General features: G+C 42.7%; 1 protein-coding gene across 4 annotated transcripts in view; it reads right to left on the bottom strand.

The window, feature by feature from the left end:
• The window catches only part of NCOR1 (nuclear receptor corepressor 1), a 145,767-nt gene that overhangs the window by 16,112 nt on the left and 101,914 nt on the right, over positions 1-27,741 (bottom strand). For 2 of the 4 annotated variants that reach the window (XM_059908097.1, XM_059908099.1), the window contains 16 exons: positions 25,932-26,127; positions 20,312-20,472; positions 15,751-15,871; positions 15,557-15,658; positions 15,096-15,196; positions 12,437-12,605; positions 11,307-11,447; positions 9,922-10,005; positions 9,174-9,430; positions 8,537-8,897; positions 6,615-6,842; positions 4,318-4,527; positions 3,736-3,885; positions 3,287-3,394; positions 898-1,063; positions 123-613 (listed from right to left, as the gene is read on the bottom strand). In XM_059908097.1, coding sequence (XP_059764080.1) covers positions 123-613; positions 898-1,063; positions 3,287-3,394; positions 3,736-3,885; positions 4,318-4,527; positions 6,615-6,842; positions 8,537-8,897; positions 9,174-9,430; positions 9,922-10,005; positions 11,307-11,447; positions 12,437-12,605; positions 15,096-15,196; positions 15,557-15,658; positions 15,751-15,871; positions 20,312-20,472; positions 25,932-26,127 — 3,046 coding nt within the window. The remainder of the gene's footprint in view (positions 1-122; positions 614-897; positions 1,064-3,286; positions 3,395-3,735; positions 3,886-4,317; positions 4,528-6,614; positions 6,843-8,536; positions 8,898-9,173; positions 9,431-9,921; positions 10,006-11,306; positions 11,448-12,436; positions 12,606-15,095; positions 15,197-15,556; positions 15,659-15,750; positions 15,872-20,311; positions 20,473-25,931; positions 26,128-27,741) is intronic. The other 2 variants (XM_059908100.1, XM_059908098.1) reach the window with 2 other exon arrangements.

Here is a 27,741-nt window from a genome sequence, read left to right as displayed (position 1 = left end):
CCTTTCCATTACATATGCTACCAAGATTAGAATTTCTTTACACCGTATGGTTCTGCTTTCCCTAAAGAATCAAGTAATTCCGTACTCGGTACCACAGTGCGAGGTCGGGTTGAGATACATACAGCTACCGGAAGAGTCTGAACTCTGGGAGCCACGTTCCCTTGCATCCTTGTCCGAGGCAATTTGCCGGGTGATGATCACGTCTATGAAGTTAGCTGCGGTAATGGTAGTCTTCCCTCGGGTCCTTAGCTCTTCCTCATATCTGGATTTTGGAGGAGGCCCTTTCTCTTTCCCAGCCTCAGAGTAAACTACTGCAGAATGAGGCTGGGGCTTGCCACTCGGCAGGGCTGAAGAAGTGTACAGACACTGACCGGGTCTCTTCTCCGCCTCCAGGCTTTTCTGCTCTAGCTGCTGTTCACTAACTGCTGCTGACCTGCTCCTCAAATTTTCTTCTAACCTGGCAGCTTCATGCTTACTCTCTTTTGTTTTGGACACGTCCATCTGGGGAGCAGACGCTGCGGCGTCCACGAGAGCAGCCAGGGCGTCCGCAGCAGTATTGTAACGGGAGGCCGGCAGGCCCTGGCTGATGGAAGGGCCCCCAGCAGGCAGCGGCCTGAAAATAAAACCAAACCAGAGGTCTGTGAAGGGGAGACGCTCCCGGGGGGAAGGGGGTGGGGGAGGAAGGGAGGGAGGGGTGTGTGTGTGTGTGTGTGTGTGTGTGTGTGTGTGTGTGTGTGTGTGGTGGGGCGGGGGGCGGGGGGCACGACGGACGGACTGCAACAAACACAGCGTGCAGCAGAAGGAAACATCACTCTCCTTAAACTATGGCAGTCACAGATTTAAAGGCGTGTGTGCAGAAGACGGGGGTTTTTGGTCCAAATGTACACAGAGACCTACATGATCCGTAGCTGTGCGCTCGGGTCCAAAGGTGTGATCACACTGGTTCCGTTGGCCCCCTGGAAAACGCTGGGTCTCTGCTGCAGCAGGGTCTCCTGGGCTCTGACTGAAGGAGACGGAGAGCGAGCGTAGCCGTGGCTGCTGGGCCGGCCGGGCTGTTCCGAGCCTGCAGGGCAGAGGCACAAAGAAACAAGCCTCCATAAGGAAGAGGCTGGACGGCAGCACTGGGGCATCGTTGCCTTCCTCACACTCCTAAATAGGAGAAAGGACAACAAGGGAAGAAACTTGCTACCCTGCTTTCTGGCCTTTCTAGAAATAAATTCTATAAGGGTTTTCCAATAAACATGCAATAAAACCACGCTAGTAACTTGAAACAAAATCATCAGCTACCATTTACTGTCATTTCCATCTTGGTGACAAGTTTCTATCTTGAATCCAAAGAGAAATAAAAATAACACCAATAATGAAGCACTAATACAAATCAGATAAGTTCGTTTCTCAGATTTTTCCTCAAACTCTGGCATGTTTCTCATTTCCAAAATCAAGTTTGCAACAACTATCTAAGTATCATAATGCAAATAATGCACATCTGCTGCAGCAGGGCCTGAGACTGCCCACCCACCCACAGCTCTGTGGCTCCCTCCACTTGGCCGAGGCTCTTCCACAGCAAAGCTCCTTCACTCACAGGGTCTCAGGTTCCCCCTCATCACCCTCTCCCCCACCTCCTGGGGTTCTCGGCCTCACCCTGACTTTCCCACTTGAGCCAGCAGCTCTAGCAAACACCCCTGTCTTCACTTCGGAGCAGGCGCCTAGCACAGCCTTCTGAGCAATTTTCTCCCTTCTGACCTCACACTGGTACTGAGTGCCCTACAGGGCACATTCCTAGAAGTGGGGTTACTATTTCCGTTCTTACATCTCTGAAGAAGCTATCCCTATCTACACTGCCACTGACAATGTGTAAGAATCAGTGTTTCTTCACACACCTCAACACAGGATATTTATCAACCTTTCAAATGTCTGATGGAGAAAAATGGTATTTTATTGACTTAAATATGCATGTTATTCATCAGTGGGATCACAAGCATTTTTAAGATACAGTTCCTAAAAAAATTATGTATAAGTTCTACTTGGCTTTCGTTAATTAAATCAATTCCCGTGGTTTCTATACAATCAACATATAATCAATATTATGGTGCTACCTCATGATTCATTAAAGCATCTCCTATGGTCAGACACTTAGTGATTCTTTAAATTATATACAGACAACAAGTTACATCTAAACGTACTTAGGCTTTGCAACCATTGACTCGTTTGAGGTAAATCCCCAGGAATGGTAAGAGGAAGTCAGAGGTGACTGCTGGCCTCGGCCCCCTCCTCAATCCAGGGGGTCTGTCGGCTGTGGCCACGGGAATGTGACACCCTCTGGTTCTGCACCAACCTCTCAGGCGGGTCTCTGTCCCCCTCTGCCCCCACCCACCTCTAGCAGCCCTCCCAGAAACATCTCGGGACAGACCTGCTCCTCCGTGCACACCTGCCCCCCTGATACCTTGTTCAAGCCAGACTCTCCACTCTCAGTCACCATATCCGTGCTCTGTCTGTTCTCCTAAGTACTGATCTGAGTATCTGACAACATGGACATGATCAATGGTTTGATTTCACAGAATATAAAAAGACAACTACGCCATGGATAAGAACACACCTTCCAAAGACACGTCAGATTAGCTACTGCCAAAACAATCACTATCACTTTGCTTTCACTAATCCTGCTCTATCTGAAGTGCAGACCAATCTTGTTTCTCACCTCTTCCTCACCCCCCATATCCAGTGATTGTGAAGTCCTTTTGATTGACCTTAAGAATATTCATCCAAGCACCTCCCTTCTGGCCATTCCCAGTGTCAACCTATCTCAGGAGATACAGGGACGACACACATGGTCTCACTGTCCTCGTGGCACCAGCCCACACCCGCCTCCCGGGTTCTAACCCATCTCAAGCTGCTCCCGTGCAAATGCCCCTCTGATCATGTCACCTGCCTCCTGCACTGGACCGTAATTCAAACCGTCACACAACCTTCTAACCATGCTGTCCATTCTTCCTTTACCGCCAGCTCAACAACACACCCGTCTTCACTTGTCTCCCGTGAGCCTTCGCCTGGGCTACTTTCGGCTTCAATGAGCCCTGTGTCCAGTCTTTGCAGACCCAACTGCTGGGGCCAAATGCACACGGCACCGTCATCGTGGAAACTCCACTTCCTCTGCACCACTCCAGCCCATACAGCACCTCCACTTAAGTGCCTTCACCGCCTTCTGCCTGATAACTTGGTCGCGAGATCGTGCCGGCGCCCCCTGCTGCACGAGCACGAGGCCCGAGGCCCGAGGCCCCCCGCCCACCTGGCCGCAGGTAGAGGTCCGAGGAGGCTGCGGCGAGGCGCTCCCGCTCCTTCTCCCGCTCCCGCTCTCTTTCAGCGTTTGCCGCAGCAGCGAGGTGTGTCGAGTGTCCTGGAAAACACACAAACCTGCAACTTGAGGACACAACGTCAACGTACAGGTGCGTCAGACAAGTTTTACATTCTCAAGTGACTGAAAGATTTTCAGAAAGTTCCAAAGCTGAGTTGTAGAAGTGTGTTTTATTAAGAGTCTCAGGTGACTTCGGAGCATAACACAAGCTCCCAAGATCTCTCCCGAGTATCTAGGGACAGACGGCGCAGAGGAACGATAACTAATATTAAATGGAAAACTGCAGACCAAATGTGGGAAAAGGACCCCAAACACCTCCAAGGGCTCTGCTGCCAGCACATGAGCACGTTGCTCACACCAGCAAGGGGTGAGCGCAGACCCACCTGGAGACATGGACGCAGAGTTGTACGGCCGGGGAGGGAAGGTGACCTGTGTTCCAGGAATGTAAGTGATTCTGTCCATGGGGGGAGTGCTTGTTCCCCCTGGATGAGGCACTAAAATTGCTGGGGGCATATTGGTCAGGTCAATGATTCCTGTTCAAAAGAAATACAACAAAATTATGTTTTATTTGTTATTCTAAAGATACAGAACTATACCTGGCTTTTTAATTTTGTTTATCTCTAAAACCCAATGATAATTTGCATACAGTAAGACCATCTCCATCTAGAGAAGGATATGAAGTACTGCAGCCCACACCAGCACCCAAAGACGTGGACAGAGGAAAGAGGGAGGGAGACTGGTGAGACCATGGCTTCAAACCCCGGGCACACTGGTCTGGTTTCAATATCTCAGTACTGCCAAAACAGCCCACCTCGATGGATCACTTTGTTTGCCTTCCTGGGCTAATGGCTATGGAGAGAAGGAGCGGCCTGCTTTCCTTCCTTTCCATCACCCACCCACCAGGCATCTATCAGAGTGCCTAGGAAAGTCTGGGCGCGCACGCTCGAGTCTGCAAAGGCACACACCCCTGGTGGCTGGGTATGGAAGACCCAGCTGCTGCTCCCGGGGCGACAGCCCTCTGGCCACGTCCGGGCGCAGGCCCACTTGCATCTGCTGTGAGGTGATGTAGTCGTTGAGGATCGTCTGCCGCGTGTTCTCCATCGCATAGAGCTGGTACTGACTGGGGTAACCTGGAGTTGGTGACAGCTGTCTCTGGAACAGGTAAGCAGCAGCTGCTGAGGGAGAGAAGAGAGACAGGCATTTAGTTTAGTCTGGGTAGAACTCATTTGCCAAACATCACCCACAGGAAAAATAAGGAAAAAAACCATCTGTTGAGCTATGTGCACAATCAACTTCTAGCTGTCATGGGGCCGGGGGTCAGGGGAATACAGGATTTTGGTGGATTCCTTTTAGACCTTGACATATCAGCAACGTGAATATAAATATTCTAATGTCAGACGTAGTGGAAAGGGGGAAGACAGACTAGACAAAACAAGAGTATTAACCTTTTTACCACTAGAACAGTAGCTAAAAAAAATTCTCCAGTAGTTTCATTTTCAGTATTTGACGTGGAACTTTATTAGATTTTTCACCTGAAGTCTCCAAAAGCTGTGTTTGAAAATAAAATTATTTTTTATAGTACCGATCATCTAATACAATTAAATGGAAATATGCATGAAAACACTTCGTAACAGATAGTAACTTTACTTTTCTGGGGCTAAGAATGATTAGTCTACAAGCATTTAATTAGCGTGTCTGTTTAAAGCAGAGATTAGCCAGCAAAGGGCCAGGTGGTCAGCATTTGAGGCTCTGTAGACCATTCCGTCGTACCAACTCAACTCTGCCATTACAGTGTGAGAGCAGCCAGACAAAATATAGACAGACAGGTGTGGCTGTGTCCTAATAAAACTTTATTTGCACCAGCAGGCAGCAGCAGGCTCTGGCCCGAGGCTGTAGTTGTTCTAACCCTAGGTTAGAGCGTGACACAGACGCTAGGAAGCTGGAGGTGTGGTAATGAGCAGACTACACACAAGGACCTTAGTGCTGTACGTCAATTCTATCCCAATAAAACTGGAAGAAATAAAAGAAGGTAATGCCTCTATCCTCAAAACACTGATCATCCAGCTCAAGCTCAAAAATGGCAAGCAAATGAAACTGCTATGAAATAAAGGACTATGATAAACACTAAATGAAAGTATAAACATTTGCTTCTGTCTGAGAGCTTGAAGGAACTATCATATATATATATATATATATATGTATGTATGTTCTCCCTAGAAAAACAAACGACAAGCTTTCGGGAATGTCTGCGTCCCCTTCCTCTAAAACTGCCAGCTGAATGTGTCAGCTGACTGTGTGAGTGGGAACTTCTGCCTCGGTTCTGGAGACAGGCCCTGAAGAACTCGGTGTGGGCTCCTCTGAAAGTGAACGTCCTCAAGCGACAACGTGATGGTACGGACGTCACGACAGCCCAGCGGAGACTCTACACCAACCTGCTGACGGGACTCCGTTCCCTGTGCAGAGCCCACTGCCGGGTGCCCCCAGCGTCACTGTGCCCAGCCCAGGCTGCTCTCTAGGAAACCTACACGCTTCTACACTGCCCAAAGCCATGTTTACTCACAGTCGGTGGTGTCTGTTCAAAAGTTCCTTCCAGCTGTACTTGCTACTGTAATTGTGTAACTTAATGAAAAAATCTGTAAATCTATGAGAGAAGAACGAAAAAAGTGGTTTCTCCAGAAACTAAGCTGACTGCTTTGGAAAGACTCAACATAGAAGCTGAATTAGGTATGGACTAGATAATTTTAAAAGACTGGGAAAAAATCTAGAAGGATTCTGTATTTAGATTGCTTTGAAGTGTCTTTAAATTCTAACTTCACTTAAAAAACCAAACCTGGAGGTGTATCATTTATACAAGAAAGACAGTGGTGAGGTTTAATCAGTGGCCCCTGACCTGAGATCAGAACACTGGTGAATGAATGCATGTCTCTGTTGTAAATTGAAACATATAACGTATGCATGTGTCATTTAAAAACAGTTCTTCACATTAACCCACTTTTCCAGTCAGCTTAACCAAATGCCATCAGACAAGAGAGCTTTCCACATACCTAGTATTTTTAGTTCTTTAAGGGGTGCTGGTAATATTTTGTGTCTTGATCTGAGAGCTGGTTACATGGGGTGTATAGTCTGTGAAAATTCACTGAACTATATACACTAATGACACATGCAACTGTCTGCGGACTGTACTTTAATAAACAGAAAGTCTAGAAAGGCACACAGGTATGTTATTTCTTTGCTTTCAGTTATTACTACACACGGTGCTTACCAGGATCCAGAGCCCGGTGAAACGGCATGGCTGGGTCCAGATGTGTGGGCAGGTGGCTCCGGTAAACCTCCCCTGGGGCACCGCCCCTGTGATGCGGCTCAAAAGGGCTGTGGCTCACTGCAGGGTCTACCCCAGGCACTGGAGACTTCGCTGTGATGCTTTCCCTCTGGGTAGGGGTCAGTGTCGATTTCCTTTCATGATTGGTAGGCTTGCTAGAAGAAATCGTAACTGCAAGAAAAAAAAAAAAAGGGGCCAACACCACAAATTCTTAAGCAAACTTGTTAATATTTATTTCTCAACCACTCAAATACAGACCATATTCGTATAGTATTTTGACCTTCTCTTCCCACTAAACACATAACAGTAATCTCGCAGAATATGCAAATGTGACGAACTGGCAGGCACCTCTGTGATTTGGAGACTGCCCCCTTTTGGATCACAGCCCAGTTTACCACCTAATGTTAAGACTGAAAATGACGTTCGACACTCCTCTTTAAACCCCACTACACACTGTTTTGTTGTCTCCGCGACCTGATATTCTAATTTCTCTTGATCCTGCATGTACCAAACCTCAGCTTACTCTCCGCCTGCGTTACCAGCCCCCTGCTAGGCTACACTGTGTTTCCTCGCTCTGTACGTCCACAAAGACTTTCTTACCAGCGTCAGTCTCCTCCCTGCCCCAGCTGCTTCCTCTCTACATGACGGTATCCAGAGAGGCTTGATCGTCCCATCAGTGCTACCAGCCATCACCCTCGATCGTTTTAATGATTGTGGTAAAACACACGGAACATAAAATTTACAATTTTAGCCATTACAAAGGGTACACTTCAGTGACAGTAATACACACACAATGTTGTGCAACCGTCAGCACCACCTAATCCTTCAGATTTTGATAATATCAACTTTGCTATGATCACACAAACCTGCCTGTCAAAACCAAGAAATCAAGCTGGTTTAGTACATCCCCTCACACCCCAACTTGCTCTAACTTGCAGAGCCTTTCCCTCTGCAGGGCACTTCTCCTCTTTCGTAACTAGAGCCAACAAGGTTTGGGTTCACTCCGTGCCCCTGAACAGGCACTTTCCTCTCCTCCTCCCTCCGTGCCGCCCCTCCCACCGCCCACATCCTTCACGCCCACAGCCTCGCAGAGTCCAGCCCGGGACCCTGCACAGAAGCCCAGCGATAAATGAGTACTGCAGTACAATCAAAAATGCTAAGTGGAAGCATTTTTAAGGGCCTTGGATTGCTTCAGGGACCACCTGGTAAAAACCATGCCTCTCAGCTCACTGATCTACCTGCCAGCAGCATAAACCCCAAGGAGGTGTGGGGTCGTGGCGCTAACAGCAGTACCAACTGTAACAATAGTGCACAGTAACTGAGTCCTTCCTACACAAGAGGCACTATTCTTTCCAAGCCCTTTAAACCTATCACCTCATTTTATCTTCAGAAGAATCCAATGAGGTAACAAGCCTTAGTATCACACCACCAATTCACAGACGAGGAAACTAAGGCACAGAAAACCTGAGGAACGTGCCCAAGTTAGTGCAGCAAGGAGAGCCCTGATTCAGCCCGAAGCGGTCTGGCTGCGCGGCTTCAATGTCCAGCCACCACGCCAGACGGCGCCCAGGAGCCAGCAGGCCAGGCTGACTCCCAGAAAACCTCACGGGTTAGCTGAAAGTCCACTCTAAGCATTACTTGCTCGAGCATTTCTGGACTCCACCATACTCTGCATTTAGTTAAAACATTAGGCATTTTACCTACGATTATGCCTATTTTAATCTGGCAGCCAGCCTTCCAGAGCCCTAGCATCAAGCACAACCGACAGCGCTTTCGACCACCTGGAGCCAACACTGGGATGTGTGCTGCTGGCGGAGGTGGACAGCACAACACAAACGATCAGACGAGGACACGAGGGAACACACCATCGGGAGCTCTGCTCATCATGGGCGAGCCTCTGGATGCAGTGCTGGCGTAACTCCCCGGCGTCCGCCGTGCGCTGGCGTCCTCGTAAATCCCCGGGCTCAGCTGTGCTTTGGGAGCTTCGTGGAGCGTCGACCTGAGAACCGAGGGGCCAGAGCTTACCACCGACGTGTGCCGGGAACGCACGGGCTCGCCCGCTTTCGCGTCCTCGTGTTTTCCCCGTTCGACCGCTTTTATGCTCTCTGGCCTAACTTCCAGTGGAGGCAGCCCACGGGGCAGTCTGCTAGGCCCCGCGACCAAGGACTTGACGTTGTGCTTGATGGCGGATTGGCCTGAGCTGCTGTCAGACTTGACGGGTGTGCCCTACAGGAAAAGAGACAGGCGTCACAGGCAGCCCCAGCTCAGCCGCTTCTCCACCGCAGGCCACGTCGGGCTCGCGGCAACGACGGCTGCTGTCTGTGTGGGTCTCCATCCCAGGCCCACTGAGCTTGAGCTGCACACTCTCCCAACACCAGAACAACTAAGGGTAAAGCACACACAAACCTTCATGTTTCCTTCCAAGAGACCTGACGCTTATAACGCTTATAAGAACTACCGATAATCATTAAGTCGCACTGCAGTCTGAAGCAGAATGGCTACCTGGGAGATGGAGCCCTCGACCGTGGGCCTCGTGCTCTGCACCGCTTCTGGGGTTTTCTGGCTTTCCTGGGTTAAAACATCTTGCCGTGGGATCTCATGGATGGAGCGCCCCATCTCTTTGATGGTGGTGATGCCATCGTAAGGTTTTCCTTTGGTAATGGCACCTTCAAACGCTCGTATGGGCGGACTCTCCCTTTTAATCTGTTTGGGGTACTTAAGGCCATCTTCAAAACTTTCAGTTGTCGCTCTTGGTGTGCCTTCAAAAAAGGATTCAAGAAACATGCTTATTAAATTAATGCCACTGAATTATACACTTAAAAACTGTTAAAATGGTAAATTTTGTTGCACAGAATTTACCGCAATATAAAAAAATGAATGCCTTGCCATCTTGCAGTTTCTAATCAATTTTCGGTTTACAAAAGATCCTTAAATAAATACTCATCGGCCATTCTTTTTTTTGGGGGGGGGCGGTGTTGTTCAAGATTTAATACATCACTCATCACAATCACAGAATTGTTCTTACATAACGAAGGTGTCTCTATATTCAAAGATTAGGCAACTATCATCTTCCAACAGACTATGTAACTCAAAGAAGAGTTATAATAAGGATTTAAATATCTAATATTTCAAAAGGGAAGATATCTTGAAAAACAGATATCTTTTTCAGATATCACACACTGCACATTAATTTCAAACTACTTTGCCAGTGAGGCAGTAATGAATAAAAGCAAATGAGCAAAATGTTTACCCTGCATTATGGAACCAGACAGCACAGTCCTTTCTTTGAGGTCAGAGTGAGGGCTCCCCCTGGGTAATGCTCGGCAGATCAGCCCTTTCAAAACAAGGAGGCAATTCTGGAGTTAGACACAACACGGATGTCAGTTCACGCGCACTGTTCTTAGAGGGTGTACTGTTGATAAAAGCTCCATGGAGAAAGGGGTACCATTTTAGATTTGCAAACTATTCAGAAGAATATCATGGAAAGAATAACAAAAGTTGGAAGTACCCAACATGACATCACCCGTTTCTTTTTAAACATTTTCCCAAATAGAAAATGGCCACAGAAGACATCTATTATAGGTCAAAAAGTAAAGAACAACACTTTCAAAGCTAAATCTAAACACCCAGTGCTTTTTGATCAAGGTGAGAGAAAATATAGAGGGATTGGAAATCATTGTTTAGCTCTGAAATATACCTGTGAGAAGGGGAAAACATGAAAGATGGATACCTCAAAAAAAGGTAAAATATATTAAACGAAACATGCAAATCAAAATGAAAGAGATGTAAATAACCTCCTAAGAAGTTTCATGTTATATTGCCAACAAATCTGAATCAAGGAAAGAAAAGTGAGATTTTTTTTTTTTTTTTTTTTTTTTTACTACAGAGAAAATCCAGCTCTTAGAAAATTTCACAGGCCTTCAAGATAGAGGAGTCCTTACCCTGTTTTTAGTATTTTATCTAGATTAAAATAAAATAATTGAGGCAGGTTAAGATTTAAGGAAAGTGAGCCATTAACAAAACAAAACCACAGCTATCATTTGATGAAGGCACGTCACATGCTCAGCACAAGACTGCACACCTGCCTCTAATCCTCACACAATGGCAGGTACAATCCCTTAATTTACAGAGCAAGAAACAGACACAGAGAAATTCACCAGGAAAGAGTGAAGTTAGGATTCAAATACATGTCTTTGCTCTGTCCATTATACCACTCTATCTGCCTCACAATAAAAACAAAGTTCTCATGATGAATTTCACATTTTTAAACTCACTTAACTCAAACAGGAATAATCTACAAATTATACGAGCATTCTAACAGTTACCTATGGTATGACCAATTATGTTTAATTTTTACTTCCCTCCACTGTCACGTACCACTTGATTTATATGTAGATACGAACATAAGTTTAAACATTTATTAATATAAATTTCATGTTAATATATTAACTGTATATTTCATATCACGTGCATTAGTAATATATTAATATATTTACATGAGTTTCATTTATATATTGATATAAATACAAATTTCAGGTTGAAACGACAGAGACTGAATACAACCTAACTCAACAATGGAAATTTACTATACGAAATTCAATGTATCTGAACAGCGTTCTGGAAACAACACCTCACCCTCCAGCGGTGCTGACACAGGAGACTCCCTCATGGACAACCCTTGCTTTAGAGCTCCTTCCACTGATTCATAGCTTCTTTTGAGACTGATTTCATGAGCTGTTCTTGGACTCCTCGTCCCTTCTCGGGCATTCTTAATATCTGCAGGACATAGACACAAGAATTGCTCGGACAGAGCCCAAGGCCTGTTGTATGGTAAATAAGTTATCTTAAATTTCATAATCTCACACAAAAAAAATATAAAAACTGGTCTTAATCTACTATATACATCTGTGCAGATGCCATTTATAAAAATGTTTTCATTCACTCAAATATATTTATTGAGTGTCAGGCATAAACTAGGCTTGCAGATACGGTTAACAAATTAAGTCCCTTCCCTCGTGAAACTTAGCAGTAGTGGCGGATACAGATAAATTACCAGGTGGTTACACACGGTAAGCGGTACTATGGACAGTGGGCTATGAGAATGCTGGAAGGGGATCCTGACATCTGAAAGCTCAGATCAGGGTCACTGAACACAGCACTGCGGTTCACGAAAGTCACTGTTGACCGAGCCAGTGTGGACACAGTGGGCAAAGGGGAGATTCACACCCTAGGTGGGATAGCGTGAGATTTCATCTCACTACTCAGAACAGCATGCAATTGAAAACTGAAACTTAAGGATACACCTAAAGATAAATGCTTACATACAGACAGACATTAAAATAGTTATATTTAAGCAGCATTTAAATTCAATACTCTTTCTAGGATTATCAGACTATTATCTACTCCTTAATTCTTAACACATAAAATAGGTACCCCTTTAAAATAAAAGTGATTCTATTAAAGTTAAACAAAGATTCTTTTCCTAGGCTAAATCAAATGACCACAGCTGGCGATGTTAGCTACCACTCAGGGCACACTTACTATGGGCTCTGCACTGTTAATCACTTTTCATTGACTGTTTCAGTTAATTTTTCACAAAAGTTTCACGAGAAGTACTAGTATTAACCCTTTTTTACATTACAGAGAGGAAACTTGGGCTCAGGGAAGGAAAACTAACTTTTCCAAAGCAAGCGTGTAGGGAACCAGACCCATGTCCTTAGTCACACATTACAACACTGGCTTCAGTGTGGAGATGCAATACTTACTATCGTAAGATAAGATGTGTCCACTTTTGCCTTCATAAATAACATGGCCTTTGGATGCAGCTTCCTCTCGGCCTTTCTCAGGACTGCTCTCTTCAATGGACAGTCTAGAAATGGGTCCCTTTACCAAAGCCTCAGTTGGTATGCCAGCCTGGGACAGAGCCGGGGTCCCCTGTCATCAATTCAAACACAGGCACCACAAGCGTCACTCGAGTTTACAGGAAACACAGATGCTCAGAAAATGTAACCTGCCACACCGAGAGTCAGAGCAAGCCATGTCCTCAAATAAGAAAGGCCAGCACATGACGGGAAATCAGACACACGTTTTATAAACGTAAAGAAACACTGTACCTTGGTCCTTGAACCCTGCCATACAAAACTTCTTAAAATGCCAACAGGTATATGAGTTGATGAAGCTTTCTTCCCCACCTCAAAGTCAAACCTCTACGAAGGTACTTAACTCTCAGAAACAAAATGTGTCTTAAGGCCTAAAATCACGCAAATGTAATAAACCTTTTACAAAATCTCTAAGAAAAATACGTCAACAAATTCAGTTTTAAATTAAAGTACCACGACCTTCTCTCATATTGTGATAAGAGGGAAAAAGAGCTTTCAGTTACTAAACTGTCTGCTGGGTTAGACCTCTGGCCATCAATAAGAGGGGACAGAAAACTCAGATGCCCCCGTGCTGTGATGTGACTCAGCTTAGGTTACGTCATCCGCGTTTTCACCATCACTAGTCCTCTTCTGGGTCGCCTATGGCCACGGTTCTTGTTGCCCTTCCTTCAAGGGAAGCGTTCATGGAAGCTCACATGTAGAACACTTTGCAAAGTGAGCTGCCTGAGTTGCATGGGAGAGGGGAGCCAGCCCAGCCCACACGCACTCCGAAACTCAGCGTTCCCGTAACTCCACTGAGGCCACTCTGAACCCACATGTCCCTGCAGGACAGTGACGGGGTCCACGCAGCTGCTCGTGCAGCCGAGAGGTGAACTCGGTGGTGAACACCCAGAAACCCTCACACGCTCTTTGGAAGCGCTCATGTCACGCGGACAGACAGATTTGAAAATCGACAGGCAAAGCCCAGCCGCACCTGATCCAGTTCATTCTGTATCCAGTTTGGATACTGGAGCGAAAATGAAGAAGGAAAAATAAGATGCATAGGCCATTTATTTTTCTTCTATTTATATTAAAGTGTTTGCTTATTCTGAAAACTAACATCAGGGGACTGGATAACTTTGGTCAAGTGTGAAAGGAGAGATCTGAGGAGTTAGTGTGTAACTTTCCAGATCACTACACACCACATGCTCTATAACCATGTTTCAGAAAGAAATCACTGGACTCTTATTAAAATGGAGATTCTGGGACTTCCCTGGCGGCGCAGTGGTTAAGAATCCGCCTGCCAAGGCAGGGGACACGGGTTCGAGCGCTGGTCCAGGAAGATCCCACATGCCGCAGAGCAACTAAGCCCGCGAGCCACAACTACTGAAGCCCACGTGCCACAATGACTGAAGCCTGCGCACCTAGAGCCCGTGTTCTGCAACAAGAGAAGCCACCGCAGTGAGAAGCCTGCGCACCGCAACGAAGAGCAGCCCACGCACCGCAACCAGAGAAAGCCCGTGCGCAGCAACGAAGACCCAACGCAGCCAAAATAAATAAATAAATAAATTTATTTTTTTTAAAAAAATGGAGATTCTGATTCCATAGGTGTGGAGCAGGGACTGACACCTCTGCGTTATTCTAACGAGTTCCCAGGTGCTGCTGCTGCCCTGGGGCACACTACACTCGGTCAGCAGGGTCCTAGCGCTGGCTCTCGAATGGGCGCTCGGCAGAACCCCTGGAGGGCTGGAGAACACAGACTGCTGGGACGCGGCCCCCATGGGTGAGACTGCAGGAAATCTAGGGCAGGGATTGAGCATTTATACGTCTAACAACTTCCCAGGTGACACTGCTGCTGCTGCTCTGTGGAACAAACTTTAACCACCACCGTCCTAGGGAACAGAAACACCAGTCAAGGAAGAGGAACAGAACAGAAAGCTTGTGACAGGCACACACACAAAAGCACAGGATTCTGTTTACAGTGAATTCCCAAAATAGAATTTTCCTTTTCCAGATCTACATTAATAAAGAGGCTAAGGACTGTTTTACATTTCAAACTAAAATTAACATCTAACTGAGGAAAAGAAAGACCTTTTATTAATCAAAATCGGCACCTTAGCCTAAAATTAGAAGAAGATACTTGACTTCTGGTGCTTTTGTCAACACCATCCATATTTCCTGAGACTACAGACCTTCCTTTTCAGAAGGGGCAAAGCAAGCAAACAATTTATAATGATCTTCCTCTCAATTTCTATTTAAGCTGAACACACGGTAAAAGCTTTGCCAGGAAGACAGTGAGAGTTACATCAATTAGAACTTGTTTCTTCTGCCAAGTTGCAAATAATCGACCTTTTCAAATGAACCACAGTACAGATGATATGGCTTGTGGTCGAAATGATCACATTACTGTCTCTCTGCAGACGGTTTATAGATCTGAGGTTTATCATCACTGAGACCCTGTTCCATAACCCAGAACAACGAACAACATAGTCACAAAACTACTGCTAGAACAGCCAACACGCTCGAGACATCACTTCTGGTTTTCTCATGAATGAGCACAACTAACCTGGGTGATAGAGCCCCGGAGGGATGGGATGCTCTCCACAGAAAGTTTGCTGGAGGGAGTTCCCCGAGTTATACTTCCTTCTTGAATGGCTCCTGTGGTACCTGAATAAAAACAAAATCATTAGCGAATCACACCCCTGCACCTGCAAAAAAAAAAAAAAAAAAAAACCAAGCAAACAAAATCAGCCCCTACTTCGAAGAGCGGAAACAGCAGCACAAAAAGAATAGTTTTTGTTTTATTGAAATGTACTTTTAAAATAATTCTCCAATTATGAAAAAGGATTGTAGAAATATGAAATTTCAGTTTTTAAATCATTTTTATACAGAAAGAAAACTTACATTTAGAATTTAAAGGCTCTAATTTAAGAGCCCATCATCATTAATTAAAACACATTAATGACTTCCTTTAACATATTTATTGGGGACCAGAGTTTAGTATTTCTGCCAAACAGCATATTTTACCTCTGACCACTCCTTCATGTTGGGCTCTGACCAATAAACCCTCAGGTTGTGAGTTCTGGCTTCGGGGAGAAAACTCTTCTTGCTTGATGTAGGGCACAGTAGCTACGGACCAAAGCAAGAGAAAGTGAGCTCAAGTGCTGAATCCCTGACTGTGACGCTACAAAGGCAGAGACGGCCACGTCCTCCTCACTGACCTGGCTTGGCGGCCTCCTGCTGCCGTGGCAGTCCCAGGGAGATGGAGCCCGCCGAGGGCTTCGCTGCCTCGGGAGCATAGGAGGCCTGATTAGGAGAAGGCAAGTAAGTGCCGGGTGTTCCCTAAAAATAATGTTAAAGGACTAGAATAACACTGTCTTTTCACAAGGTCAACTATATATTTAAGGTACATGTTTCTGTTTATAAAACTTACCACTCACCCCCCCCACCAAAATTAAGAATAGGTATTTGTAAAACAAGAAAATCCCTGACACAGGATTGGTTTAATTTTAAAAGTTTTTAAAGGGAGCAAGATATGTCTTCCAAAATTACCATAAATTTTATGAACATGCATTACTAACAAATTACATAAGTAAAAGCACTTAACCATACACACAAAATGTAAGCTACTATTATTAACAACATTATCCCTCGTAAAAATGCTATGGGAGAGAAGCACCAATGAAAATGGTGGAGTAAGGACTTCCAAAAAACCCTCCTCCATAAAGGCAACCAGAAAACTAGCAAAAATTTTAAGAATCAGCCTTTTAAGAACTCTTTTCCAACCCTTTAACCAAAGGCTTGTAGAAATCTGGGAGCATTTATTCAAGAAAATTGGCAGAACCCAGGTAAGAACCATGAGCTCTGTGACACTTGGACTTGCTCTGCTGCCGCTCCCACGCCCCCCACCCCCCCACCCCGCCAGCTGTGTCTCAGCCTTGAGAACCCACAGCCCTCAATCATGGTGAAAACCAGCAGTCCAGCAGACAGCACAAGGGAAAGAATGGGGTTATCATTCCCAGGTAACTGTCATTATCAGACTGGTCTGACGGTTCTCTGAGAGACCCACTTGCAAAGCTGTCTTTTCTGTCCTGACTGTGGTGGGGAAGAAAGTTCAGCCTTGTCAAAAACAATCAGAGTCAATGGATTAACCTCTCCACTGGCTGAGGCAGGAGAGAACAGCTAGGGCGAAAAAACAGGCTAACCAAAAACCTTAAGAGGAAAAGCTAAGGAAAGAGATATTCATAAGGGATTTGAAAAGCTCCAACATCTTCCTAGGAACCTAGAAGGCCAAGTGCACGTGCAAGGCTGTGTACCTGCCAGGGAAGACATAAGAAGGCCATGTGTTCTCACCGCTGGCTGACCTCAAGGCTCTGAGAAAGCAGGAAGTGAAGACTAAGGCAGAATTGTCCGCTGCCTGGCTGAACGTTGAAGGCGTATCCCAACATACACACACAGAGCCCCTCAGTAAAGACTGGGAAACTTACTCTTTCTGGGCACTGAACTCTCTGTCCAATCACTAGCTGACCGCTAATTAAGCAAATAGAGACTTCAGTGGCCACCCATGACACAAGAATACAGACTTTACTGAATTAGTTCAAATAAACAACAACAAAAGTATACAGCAGCAGCTGCAACAACAAATCCTAGGGAGAAAGGAGAATCTGATTTCCAGAGTTCCACATTATGTTATGTGTTTCAACCAAAAAATTACAAGACATGCAAAGAAACAAGAAAGTATGATCCATACACAGGAGGGTAAAAAAAAAAAAAAAAGCAGTGAATAAAAACTGTCCCTGGGCTTTAGACTTGTTAGGAAAAGACTTTAAGTCAGCTAATATAAATAAGTTCAATGAACTATAGGGAACCATGCATAAAGAATTAAAGGAAAGTATGAAAATGATGTCTCATCATATAGAGAATATCAACAAAGAGAAAGAAATCATAAAACAGAACCACATAGAAATTCTGAAGTTGAAAAGTATAAGAATTGGAGAAAAAGAAAAACTCTCAGCAAACTAAGAATATACAGAAACATCATCAATCTGATGAAGGGCACCTATGAAAAGTCTATAGTTAACATACCTACGAGTGAAGTATTGAATGCCTCCCTCCTAAGATGGGCAACAAGCAAAGTATAATCTCTTCACCACTTCTATTAATCATTGTTCTGAAAGTTCTACCCTAACCAGTTTAATAAAACAAGGAAAAGGAAAGGCATAAAGATTGGAAAGGAAGAAGTAAAACCGTCTTTATTTGTAGACGACACGCATACAGAGAAAGTCCTAAGAAATCTACCCCCCCCAAAAAAAACAAAAATAAAACCAAAAAACCCTATCAGAAACAGTAAGTAAATGTAACAGGAGATAAGGTCAAGATATAAAAATCAACTTTTTTCATACACCAGAAAGAACCAGAAAAGGAAAAATTTTAAAATATCGCTTATAAAAACATAAAATACATGATAAATAATCAAATTAACCAATAGTAAAGCTAACAAAACATGTACAAAATCTCTACAGTGAAAATTACAAAATACTGCTGAGAGAAATCAAAGACCTAAATAAATGGAAAGACAAACATGTGCATGGATTAGAAGACTCAATTTTCTTAAGAATTAATCTACAGATTTAATGCAATACCAACCAAAATCCCAGCAGAATTTTTTGTAGGAACTGACAAACTGATTATGTAACTTATATGCAAATACAAGAGACACAGAAGAGCTAAAACAATCCTGAGAAATAAGAGCACTGCAGGACTTATACGACATGATCTTAAGACTTACTATAAAAACCACAGTAACCAAGACTGGTGCTGATGGAAGGACGGGCAAGTAGGTCAATGGGACAGAACAGAGTCCAGAAACAGACCCAAACATGCAAATGGGAGAGAGAAAAGACTTTTCAACCAACGTCACGGGAACGCAGAGCCACACAGATGGGTGAGGCCCATCCTCGCCTCACACTGTACACAGAAATCAGTTTCACATGGACCTAAATATAAAAGCCAAAACTATAAAGCTTTCAGAAGAAAACCTGGGAGAAAATCTCCACAAGCTTGAAACAGGCAATGATTTTATAGAGAAGAAGAACTAGTCATAAGAGGGAAAAAAATGTATATGGACTTCCATCAAAATTTAAAACTTCTACGCATCAAAACACACAAGCCACAAATAGAGAAAAAAAAGTGTGTGTGTGTGTGTGCGTGTGTGTGTGTATATATATATATATATATATATATATATATATATATATATATATATATATATATATATAAAAATATATAAAAAACAGAATTTTCACCTGTGATGTATAAAGAACTTCTGCAACCTAATAACTAAAAGGTCCAATAAAAACAAATAATAAGACAGTCACTTCACAATCAGATGTACAAATGGCCAATAAGTGTATGAAAAGTGCTCAACATCATTTGTTATCAGGGAAATGCAGAATAAAACCAGAGTGGAACACTACATACCTACTAGTATGACTAAAATAAAAAAGAATGACAACAGCAAGTGGAACTCAGACTGTGCTGGTGGCAGTGGCACTGTAGAGCCACTCCGCAAAACTATGAAGTAAAACATACATCTACCCAGACATTCTGCTCTCAGGGCCTATACAAGAGAAATGAAACCACACGTCTACAAAGAGCTCAGTATAAGAATGTTCATATCGGCTTTATTTACAGCAGCCAAAAAGCAGAAAACAGCTCAGGTTTCCATCATCAAGAAAATGGATAAACAAATTGGTATGTTCATCCAATGGAGTATTATTTAGCAATAAAAAGGAAGAAACTACTGATTACACAAAAACCTGGACGGGGACTTCCCTGGTGGCGCAGTGGTTAAGAATCCGCCTGCCAATGCAGGGGATATGGGTTGGAGCCCTGGTCTGGGAAGATCCCACACACGGCAGAGCAACTAAGCCTGCGCTCTAGAGCCTGCGAGCCACAACTACTGAGCCCACGTGCCACAACAACTAAGCCGCGCGCCTAGAGCCTGTGCTCCACAACAAGAGAAGCCACCGCAATGAGAAGCCCGTGCACCACGACGAAGAGTAGCCCCCGCTCGCCGCAGCTAGAGAAAGCCCGCGGCGCAACAACAAAGACCCAATGCAGCCAAAAAAAAAAAAAAAAAAAAAAAACTAGACGAATCCCTGAAATCATTAATGCTAAGTTAAAGAAGACAGACAAAGAAGAGCACACACTGTAAGACTCCATTTATATCGAGTTCTGGAAAAGGCAGAACTAATCTACAACAACAGAGAGCTCTTGAGGCAGTGGAGGAAGAGAGCCTAGGAGGGGCGGAAATGGCCCCCAGCCCAGTGGGGGCGCGGTCACTGGCGATGAACGTCAGTCAACCTGACTGAGGCTTTACAACCAGACCACGTCAAGAGAGAGAGAGAGGCCAAGGTCAGAATAAACTAGGGCTTACCAATCATCTACAATTTAATATTAGAACCTTTAAAATAGTTATCCTCTAGCACTTGAAACTATTCCATCTCCTTTCATGCTACACTACACTTCAGGGCACACGCACCTTTCCCAAGCTAAACCAGACGGGTGCCACCGTCACTCAACCTGGGCACATGACTCGAATAAACTTCCTGTGTGTGGTATGGAATAGAAAGCGACTGCTGCATTTTCAGGTCACTGTCTCTTCATAAATAGACACATTTTTATTTATTAGGACTCTGACAAATTAATATGGGAAGGAGGGACAATTTTTACCAAAGCAAAAAACAACAGGCCATCTACTGGGAAGAGAAGCCCTTTTACCTGTGAGATGGAGCCTCCAAGTATAAAAGACGGTTTTTCTGAAGCCACTGTGGTTTTGGATGATGGGATGAGAGGAGGAGGTGGCCTCGTGGGTCGAGTTGTTGGAAGCCGAACCCCTTCAGGGAGGTTAGTTATCACTTGATGCGGCGCAGGCTGGAGGACTTTCAAAAGGGAGAAAACGTTATTTAAAATAGTCAATTTCCTAGTTTGCGACATTCCACCTATCTCAATTGTTTCTTCAATCACATTTAAACTATTAAGTGCAAGATGTAGTTGAGGATGAACATTTCTATTTTAAATTTCTTTCACTTAAATTAAACCTGTATCCATACTCAGGTCACAAATGGTATTGGTGAGGTTGAAATACTCAACTCCCTGGCAAACCAGAGCTTTCAGGCTGACGTCCATTTCAAACTATTTCTGCTCAGCATATGCAAGTGGCAAACAATTTTTTCTCTCTCTCCATCACTCTTTGGACCTCACAATGGAGGTCAGAAAAAGGGTGTTTGTTAGGAACAGCTGATATTACAACTCTGGAGAATATACAGATTGACTGACAACCAGTTATACATCCTCTTTGCATCTTGCATAATTTGGAAACATTTGCTGATTCTGACTCTCACAGACACTTGAATTTTTTTTAGGGGGGTGGATCTCAAGATTTTTACAAAGTACACGTACTCTTAAAAGAAGGCAGTCAACGTCACAGTACACATGTATGAACACAAACCTCCCAGTGGCCCAGTGCATCTCAACTGAATACAACTGAAGATGGAATGCAGAGAAATTCTGAAACAGCAAGGGCGCATCCTGGGAGTAAACCACGCAGGTCATCACGTGTAGGTCGATGGCCAGCAGCCACGGCACAGAGCAGCGGTATTTACCTGGTGGGACACTACAGCGCGCTGCACTCACATCGGGCTGTGGCGCGGCTTTACTGACTTCTCTCGGAGAGAGCCTACACGCTGATGCTGACCTTGCTGCGGTACTGTGCACCTGTGCTTCCTGTTCTAGAGCACGTGTGACCTCAGCATAAGGCATATAGGCGACTGATTTTCCTATGAAAGTTAAAGTTATCAAAATAAGGGAAGAACCCCATATTAAAATAGTAAGTGTGAAAGGACCAAGCCCACACCATCCAGGGGCAGATCCAACTATACACTACTATCAACATCTAAAATTCCCGGGGGGGAATCCACCCACAGAGAGGTTTAAAAAAACCCTATAAATCTAAATCTTCTGTGTAAGCATCATTACTGTGACCTAATAAAATCCTCAAAAATTCAATTACAATTTTTTCTTTCAAATCACAAAGAACTTCTCTTTCCTCTCATTAGGAGAATCAAGTATTTTCACATGCAATAAAGACCACAGCAGGCAAACATCAGATTATCCAGCCATTCTGTGAATTCAAGTATGGCCTGAATTAGAGGCCAGAACTCTGAGGACTTCAGCTCTTATAATTAGCCTGTTGAAGCCCACTGCTTAATATTCAGAGAAATAAATGTAATCAAGAAATGGAAGAAGGATTTCAAAAGATACAGATCAAAATAATTTTTTAAAGGCTACACAAGCTTATAAAACTATGAATTTTACTGTAGTAATGCTGATGAAAATTATTCCACATAAAGTAAAAACACACATATATATAATTATATATATAATATACAATATTTTCTTTATTTTTAAGTGAATTGACATAGTGTAATTTTGGAAAATAAGAAAAGCACAAAGAAGAAAGTAAAAACTCATCTGTAATCCAAACCACTTTAAATTGTGGCATTTTAATGTCTGCCGGAACAAATTCCCATTCATTTTTTATTCTTTTGCTTACCTAGTCTTACCCATTTATTCTTCCAGATAAATCTAAATTTATAAAATCATTTTGAATACTTCCTCCCCAAACAAAATATCACTGGAATTTTCAGTGGACGTGCATTAAGTTTATCTCCTGTATTTATAGGAGACTTGACATTTTATAATGAGCTGTCTAATTGAGGAACCTAGATGTTTTCATATAGGTCATTTTTCATAATTTCATAAAAAGTATTCATAGGTATTTTATATTTTGTGGTGAGGAAAACCATCTGTTTAATATACATGGGAATATATATATATATATTTATATATACTGATTACTGCAGATATATAAGAAAGAAAGTCGTAGATTTCTGTATATCAATTCTTTCTGAGAAACTTAATGAACTTTCCTCTTAGCTCTAATAACTTTCTCAGTTAATTCTCTTAGGCTTCCTAGGTGAATAATCTTACCCTGTGAATCATAACTTGTCTTCTCCCTTCAGCAGCTAAACCTCTTGTTTGGTTCCTTTCTTTCTTCCTGCACTGCAGTGAAGTAACACTGGGCATCCTCACAGGCCCTTTCTAAAGAGAAGGTCTCCAGCATTTCACTTTTAAGTGGATGGTTTGTGACTGGTTTCAGATAGAGACTCATCAGCACAATTAAAACATTCTCTAGTTAACTAAGATATTTTTTAAAACCAGAAACAACAACTGTAATGTCAGCTAATAGGAATCTGTACTATGGGCAGAGCACTGTGTATTACAGAAGTATCTCGTTTAGCCCTCATGACTAATGAGATCATTAACACCATTTGACAGAGGAGGAAACTGAGGCTCAGAAGAATCACACCTAACTGCCCAACCAAGGCTGGAGATTTTTCGAAAGCAGTGCAACTCCTGGCCCTGAGCTCTAAACCATCCTGAGTGCAATGGTGTCTCCCTGAGCACTGGGTGTAGAAATTTCAGATGCCTCTGGGGTAACCATCAAGATGATGTTACCCGTTCCTTCTCTGAAGGATTAATATAATGAATTAGATTATTAAGTGTCCTAATACTGTGCAGATTTATGAAATAAACCAACTTTAAAAGAATATCACTTCTCCCTTTCTAGAGAATTTAACATGAGAGTGCATTGCAATATATATTACATATATTCAGTGTCTGATTGTTTTATAATCATGTGGAAAAACACACTTTGTCATAATAGTGCTAAAGAAAAAGGTGAAAATTTAGATGGTTTTAAATATAGCTATTTAAATCATCATGTACTCAGCTGAAAAAATTAAGAAACAACAACAACAAAATAAACTAGATTCAGTTGCACAGAGGCATTGACTCTTATTTTGATTGGATAGATTTTAAAACCTGCATTAGAATTTCACTTCTAACTCTCTCTCTAAATGTGTAAAGTCTGAGTTCTTTCCCTGTGGAAAAAAGGTTTCCAACTAAAGCAGGAGTCAATGTGTGTAAACGTTACTGGAAAATGAAAACAATCTTTCTCTGAGGTTTTTTCAAGCTTTTCTACAAGTGGAAAGGCTTAAGCCACCTGTCTCATTGATATTAAGAGAAGGTGAACACAATCAAACAGGTGGACAACAGGTGCTGCCTGTTGCCTTCTAAATGAGCCCATGAAGGGAAAAGCCAAAACTGTGGTCCTACCTCAGGTGGACAATACCAGTTTGGTGATGGTTTATACGTAAATCCTCTTCTCACTATACTTACCATCTTATAAACTATTCATTTATATCAAACAGTCTACATACAAGCAAGTTAACTGCAAATATAGAAATGTTATTTGGGAGATTATCCTTTAAGCGAAACATAGGATAGCTATAAATTCAGGAGAGCCTTCAGGCACTTGTTAAATAAATTACTGGATGAACATACTAGCTAGATTAGCTAAAACAAAAGTTAACCTTGGGATAAAATGTAATCAACCATCCCAGTTTGTAAAGAGTCACCCTGAACCAAACTGGTGTCTTATTAACAAACACCTTGGTGTCATATTGATCAAATATATAATGACACTTTGGTTTTAAGACCACTGCATCACTATTAAAAGTAAGGGTACCATTCAGATCTAAACCACATGAATTAACGTGACTGATCACGGAGAAATGCAAGTCACAGTTTGGAGTCTCAGAATTTACGGCTCTAGCCTAGTTCAGTCTCCCCAGCTACCAAATACAACCCATCTCGTAAAGGAGGTCAAGAAAAGAAACTGAGGTCCTAAAGTAACTATACAATACAGACATATTAGAATGACCCAGATATTGTCACCTGAATAATGTTAAGCTTTAGCATGAGTTCAGCAAATACCTTTGAATGTTATTTTTTCTACATTTTAATTCTGCCTTAAAAAATTTATTCTAAATCATTTATGTAAGGAATAGATCAAAAGACTTTTGAATTATTCTATAATTTATCCTTCTCATAATGACAGATTTTCTCATAATTGAAGACAAGCACTTCTGCTACATCCATTTTTATCCTACTTCATTTAATCATTCCTTTAACATGTAATTACTGAGTATACATTATGTCAATTACTGAGTTAGGAATTAAGGATTCCCTAGAGGCAATATACTAAAAGCCCAAAGGTTAACAATGTTTTTTTAATCTCCATTCAAGAAATATTCATTTAGCACCTATTATACACACAGCCCTGGTGGGTATTAATCACTCTGGTTCACATTTTTAATAGCATACGATTTATATTTAAAACACTAACAATCTGATACGTGAAACTCTAACATAAGAGGTTCAGTGTGTCGTGTAACTAATAAGTCATTACTGGTGTGACAGGGGCGGGGAGCCGGCAGGGTCAGTTAAGCAGCACAGTTCCTCTTTTATATTAAATAGCCCTTGAAATGCATGGTGTTCTACAGCTAATAGCTCTTATCTATGTCAGGTACGACAGTCTCCTGAATCATTACAAAAACTGAAATCATAATCAGAGAAGACTTTAATAGTCTTATACACTAAGCATAGCATACTGGATAGTCCGTAAGTCATTATCAACCAGAATACATGTGCCATTTTCTTCCCATGCCAGAAGAAGTTACTAAAATTTAGAAATCGCTCCCTTTTTTCTTTTTTTAAAAGAAACTAAGTGTATCATGTACCAACTAAAAAGAGCACGCACAACTCAAATCTGTCACTTGAAATAAGTGACGTACAACAATAACAGTACCTTCATGGTATCTGTCACACTATGCATATACGAATGTACTACTATTACTTATTATATCGTACATAAAATGATGCTGAGCCATGTCTTATAAAACAATACTGAATGCTCATTCTTTCTTACAGGTTGTAATCCTGGCAAGGCAGAGATATAGCTAGATTAGACAGACAGATATATCATTTGCACTGTACAGATGAGAAAACCAAAACTGAGAAGGTCAAGTGGCTTGCCCATGGCCAGAGCGAGGGTAAGGCAAGGTCTGACTAGCTATATGCTACACAAAGCTGTCCCCTGTCGTATCAGAGATTTAGAATGTTACTCTGATTTGCTTGGAGGACAGGACAATTCTCACTCTGAAAACTCCGATGAATGTAGCGTAAAGCATGGCTTTTATGCAGTCATCCAGCATTAAGGTGAATATCAGAAAATTCACATTAACAACAAGACTACTGAAAATGTTACTGTCATTCCTCTGTGGTCAGTGATACTGGCCTTCTTTAGCTTAACTGAGGTCAATGTAAAGGTTTTACCTGTGAGGGACAAGCGCCATAAATCAAGTTCCTAAGCGCTCAGGACACTGCAGCTTTGCTTCCCACCAGGAAAGCCCCCTGTGGCGCCAGCGCTGCCTACCTTCCCACTCTCTGCTCGGGCTCTTGGGGGCGCCGCGCGGGCTCGCAGAGCTCCTGCGCTCCAGGTCCATCTGCTCCTGCCTCTGCCGCTGCTCCTCCAGAAGCGCCGACTCGTGCATGGCTTTGATGTGTCGCTGGTAGAGGGCGAAGCCGCTCACTGGAGTTCCAATCGGTATGTTACATGGGGTGCAGGAAACCTACAGGAAGAAGAAAATCTAAATATGCCAATGACCAACAAAATAGTAATTACCATCTGTGGCAAGTAATGCTTCTTTCTGTAATATGACTGCTTGAAGTGATTTTACCGTTTTTTAATCAAATCTTCAAGCATAATGCTTAAAATGCTAAACAATTACTTTCAGATCTGAACACAAAATAAATCCCAAAGTTGTGGTAAGAGAAATCAAAACAGAAATCACAATATTTCCATTTGCTTTTAACTCATGATGTTGAGTCCCTAGTGGCTCAGGCTTGGGTCCCACCCTCCTCTCTGCCCTCTCACAGGTGCTCACACCCACTTCTATGGATTTAAATGTCACCTGTATGTTAATGGCTCATAAACTTCTATTTCTAATACATTTTCCTCCAAGTTCCACACTCACAGACTGCCTACCTAACTCCACTTGGATATCTCAAAGCACCTCAAAACTTATATTCAAAACAGAACTTTTCATTTGCTAAACTCAATGCTTCTCCTACAGTGATTTCCATCATACGAAACAGAACCACAGCAGCTTAAGCCAGAAACCTGGCAGCCACCCTGGACTCCATCTCCTCTCTTCCCACAACCAATTCATTAACATACCAACATACCAATTCTCTTCAGGACGGAAATGAAACGTCACCTCTTCAGACAGGCCGTCCCTAACCATCCAAAACATACTGCAAACCCCCTCCCTCTCTTTCACAGGACACAGCACTCGCCACAATTTGCAATTAGATGCTTGTTTTCTCTGCTTCTTTTCTGTCTCTCCCACTTCATGAAGGAACCCAAGCTGCTTTGTCCAACACTAAATAAACATTCCCTAACTCAGTCCATCACTTCATGAACACAAAAGAGTCCTGGGAATAGCAGAGATCTGACTCTTTTAGAACCTATTATCTAAAGACTTCCAGAGTTTTCTCCGCTGCCATAAGTAGGGTTTTTCACTGCACCCATAATACACACATAATTTTCTTGCCTTTGTGCTTTGGCTTATATGTAAACATGGCTTTCTTCCTTTTGCTATAAAGCGAAATGAACTGTTTTGGTCCAACCAAAACATTATTTCCTACATGGAGTCTTCTTTAAGTGTCTCTTTAAGAAGGAAGCTCTCCTTCCTCTGAATCACCCATAGTATATTTTTCAACCGAAGAGAGCATCACATTTTAATTCTTTTAAATTTTTATTATGATTTTTTTCTATGTCTTATTATCAAGACCAATCGCTAAATTTTCTGAAGTCAGAGATCATGATATTCCACACAGCATTAAAAATGTTATCTTGAACTAGGCAGACAATCAATAAATGTCCATTTGGGTAAATCAATGAATGAGCAAATGCTTAATGATTTTTTTGGTGAGCCTATTTATCATAAGCACACACTTAACTTTCACATATTGTCATGTGAGACGAAATAAATTTTTATCCTCTGAAATAAACCAAGAGCTAGAACATAACTAAGTAAAAGATCAATACCCAAGACTGGAATTCAGGATCAAAAGGGAGTCAAACTCGTAGAGATTAATAAGGTAAAATGTAAATAAAATTAGATTTGGAACTGTATACTAAAGTTAACCATAACCTCTATAATTTATTCTAAATATTCAAA

This window comes from Balaenoptera ricei, chromosome 20 (assembly GCF_028023285.1).
Source record: "Balaenoptera ricei isolate mBalRic1 chromosome 20, mBalRic1.hap2, whole genome shotgun sequence".
Taxonomy (NCBI): Eukaryota; Metazoa; Chordata; class Mammalia; order Artiodactyla; family Balaenopteridae; genus Balaenoptera; species Balaenoptera ricei.
The sequence above is the reverse complement of the archived record's forward strand: the minus strand, read 5'-3'. Positions and strand labels throughout refer to the sequence as shown.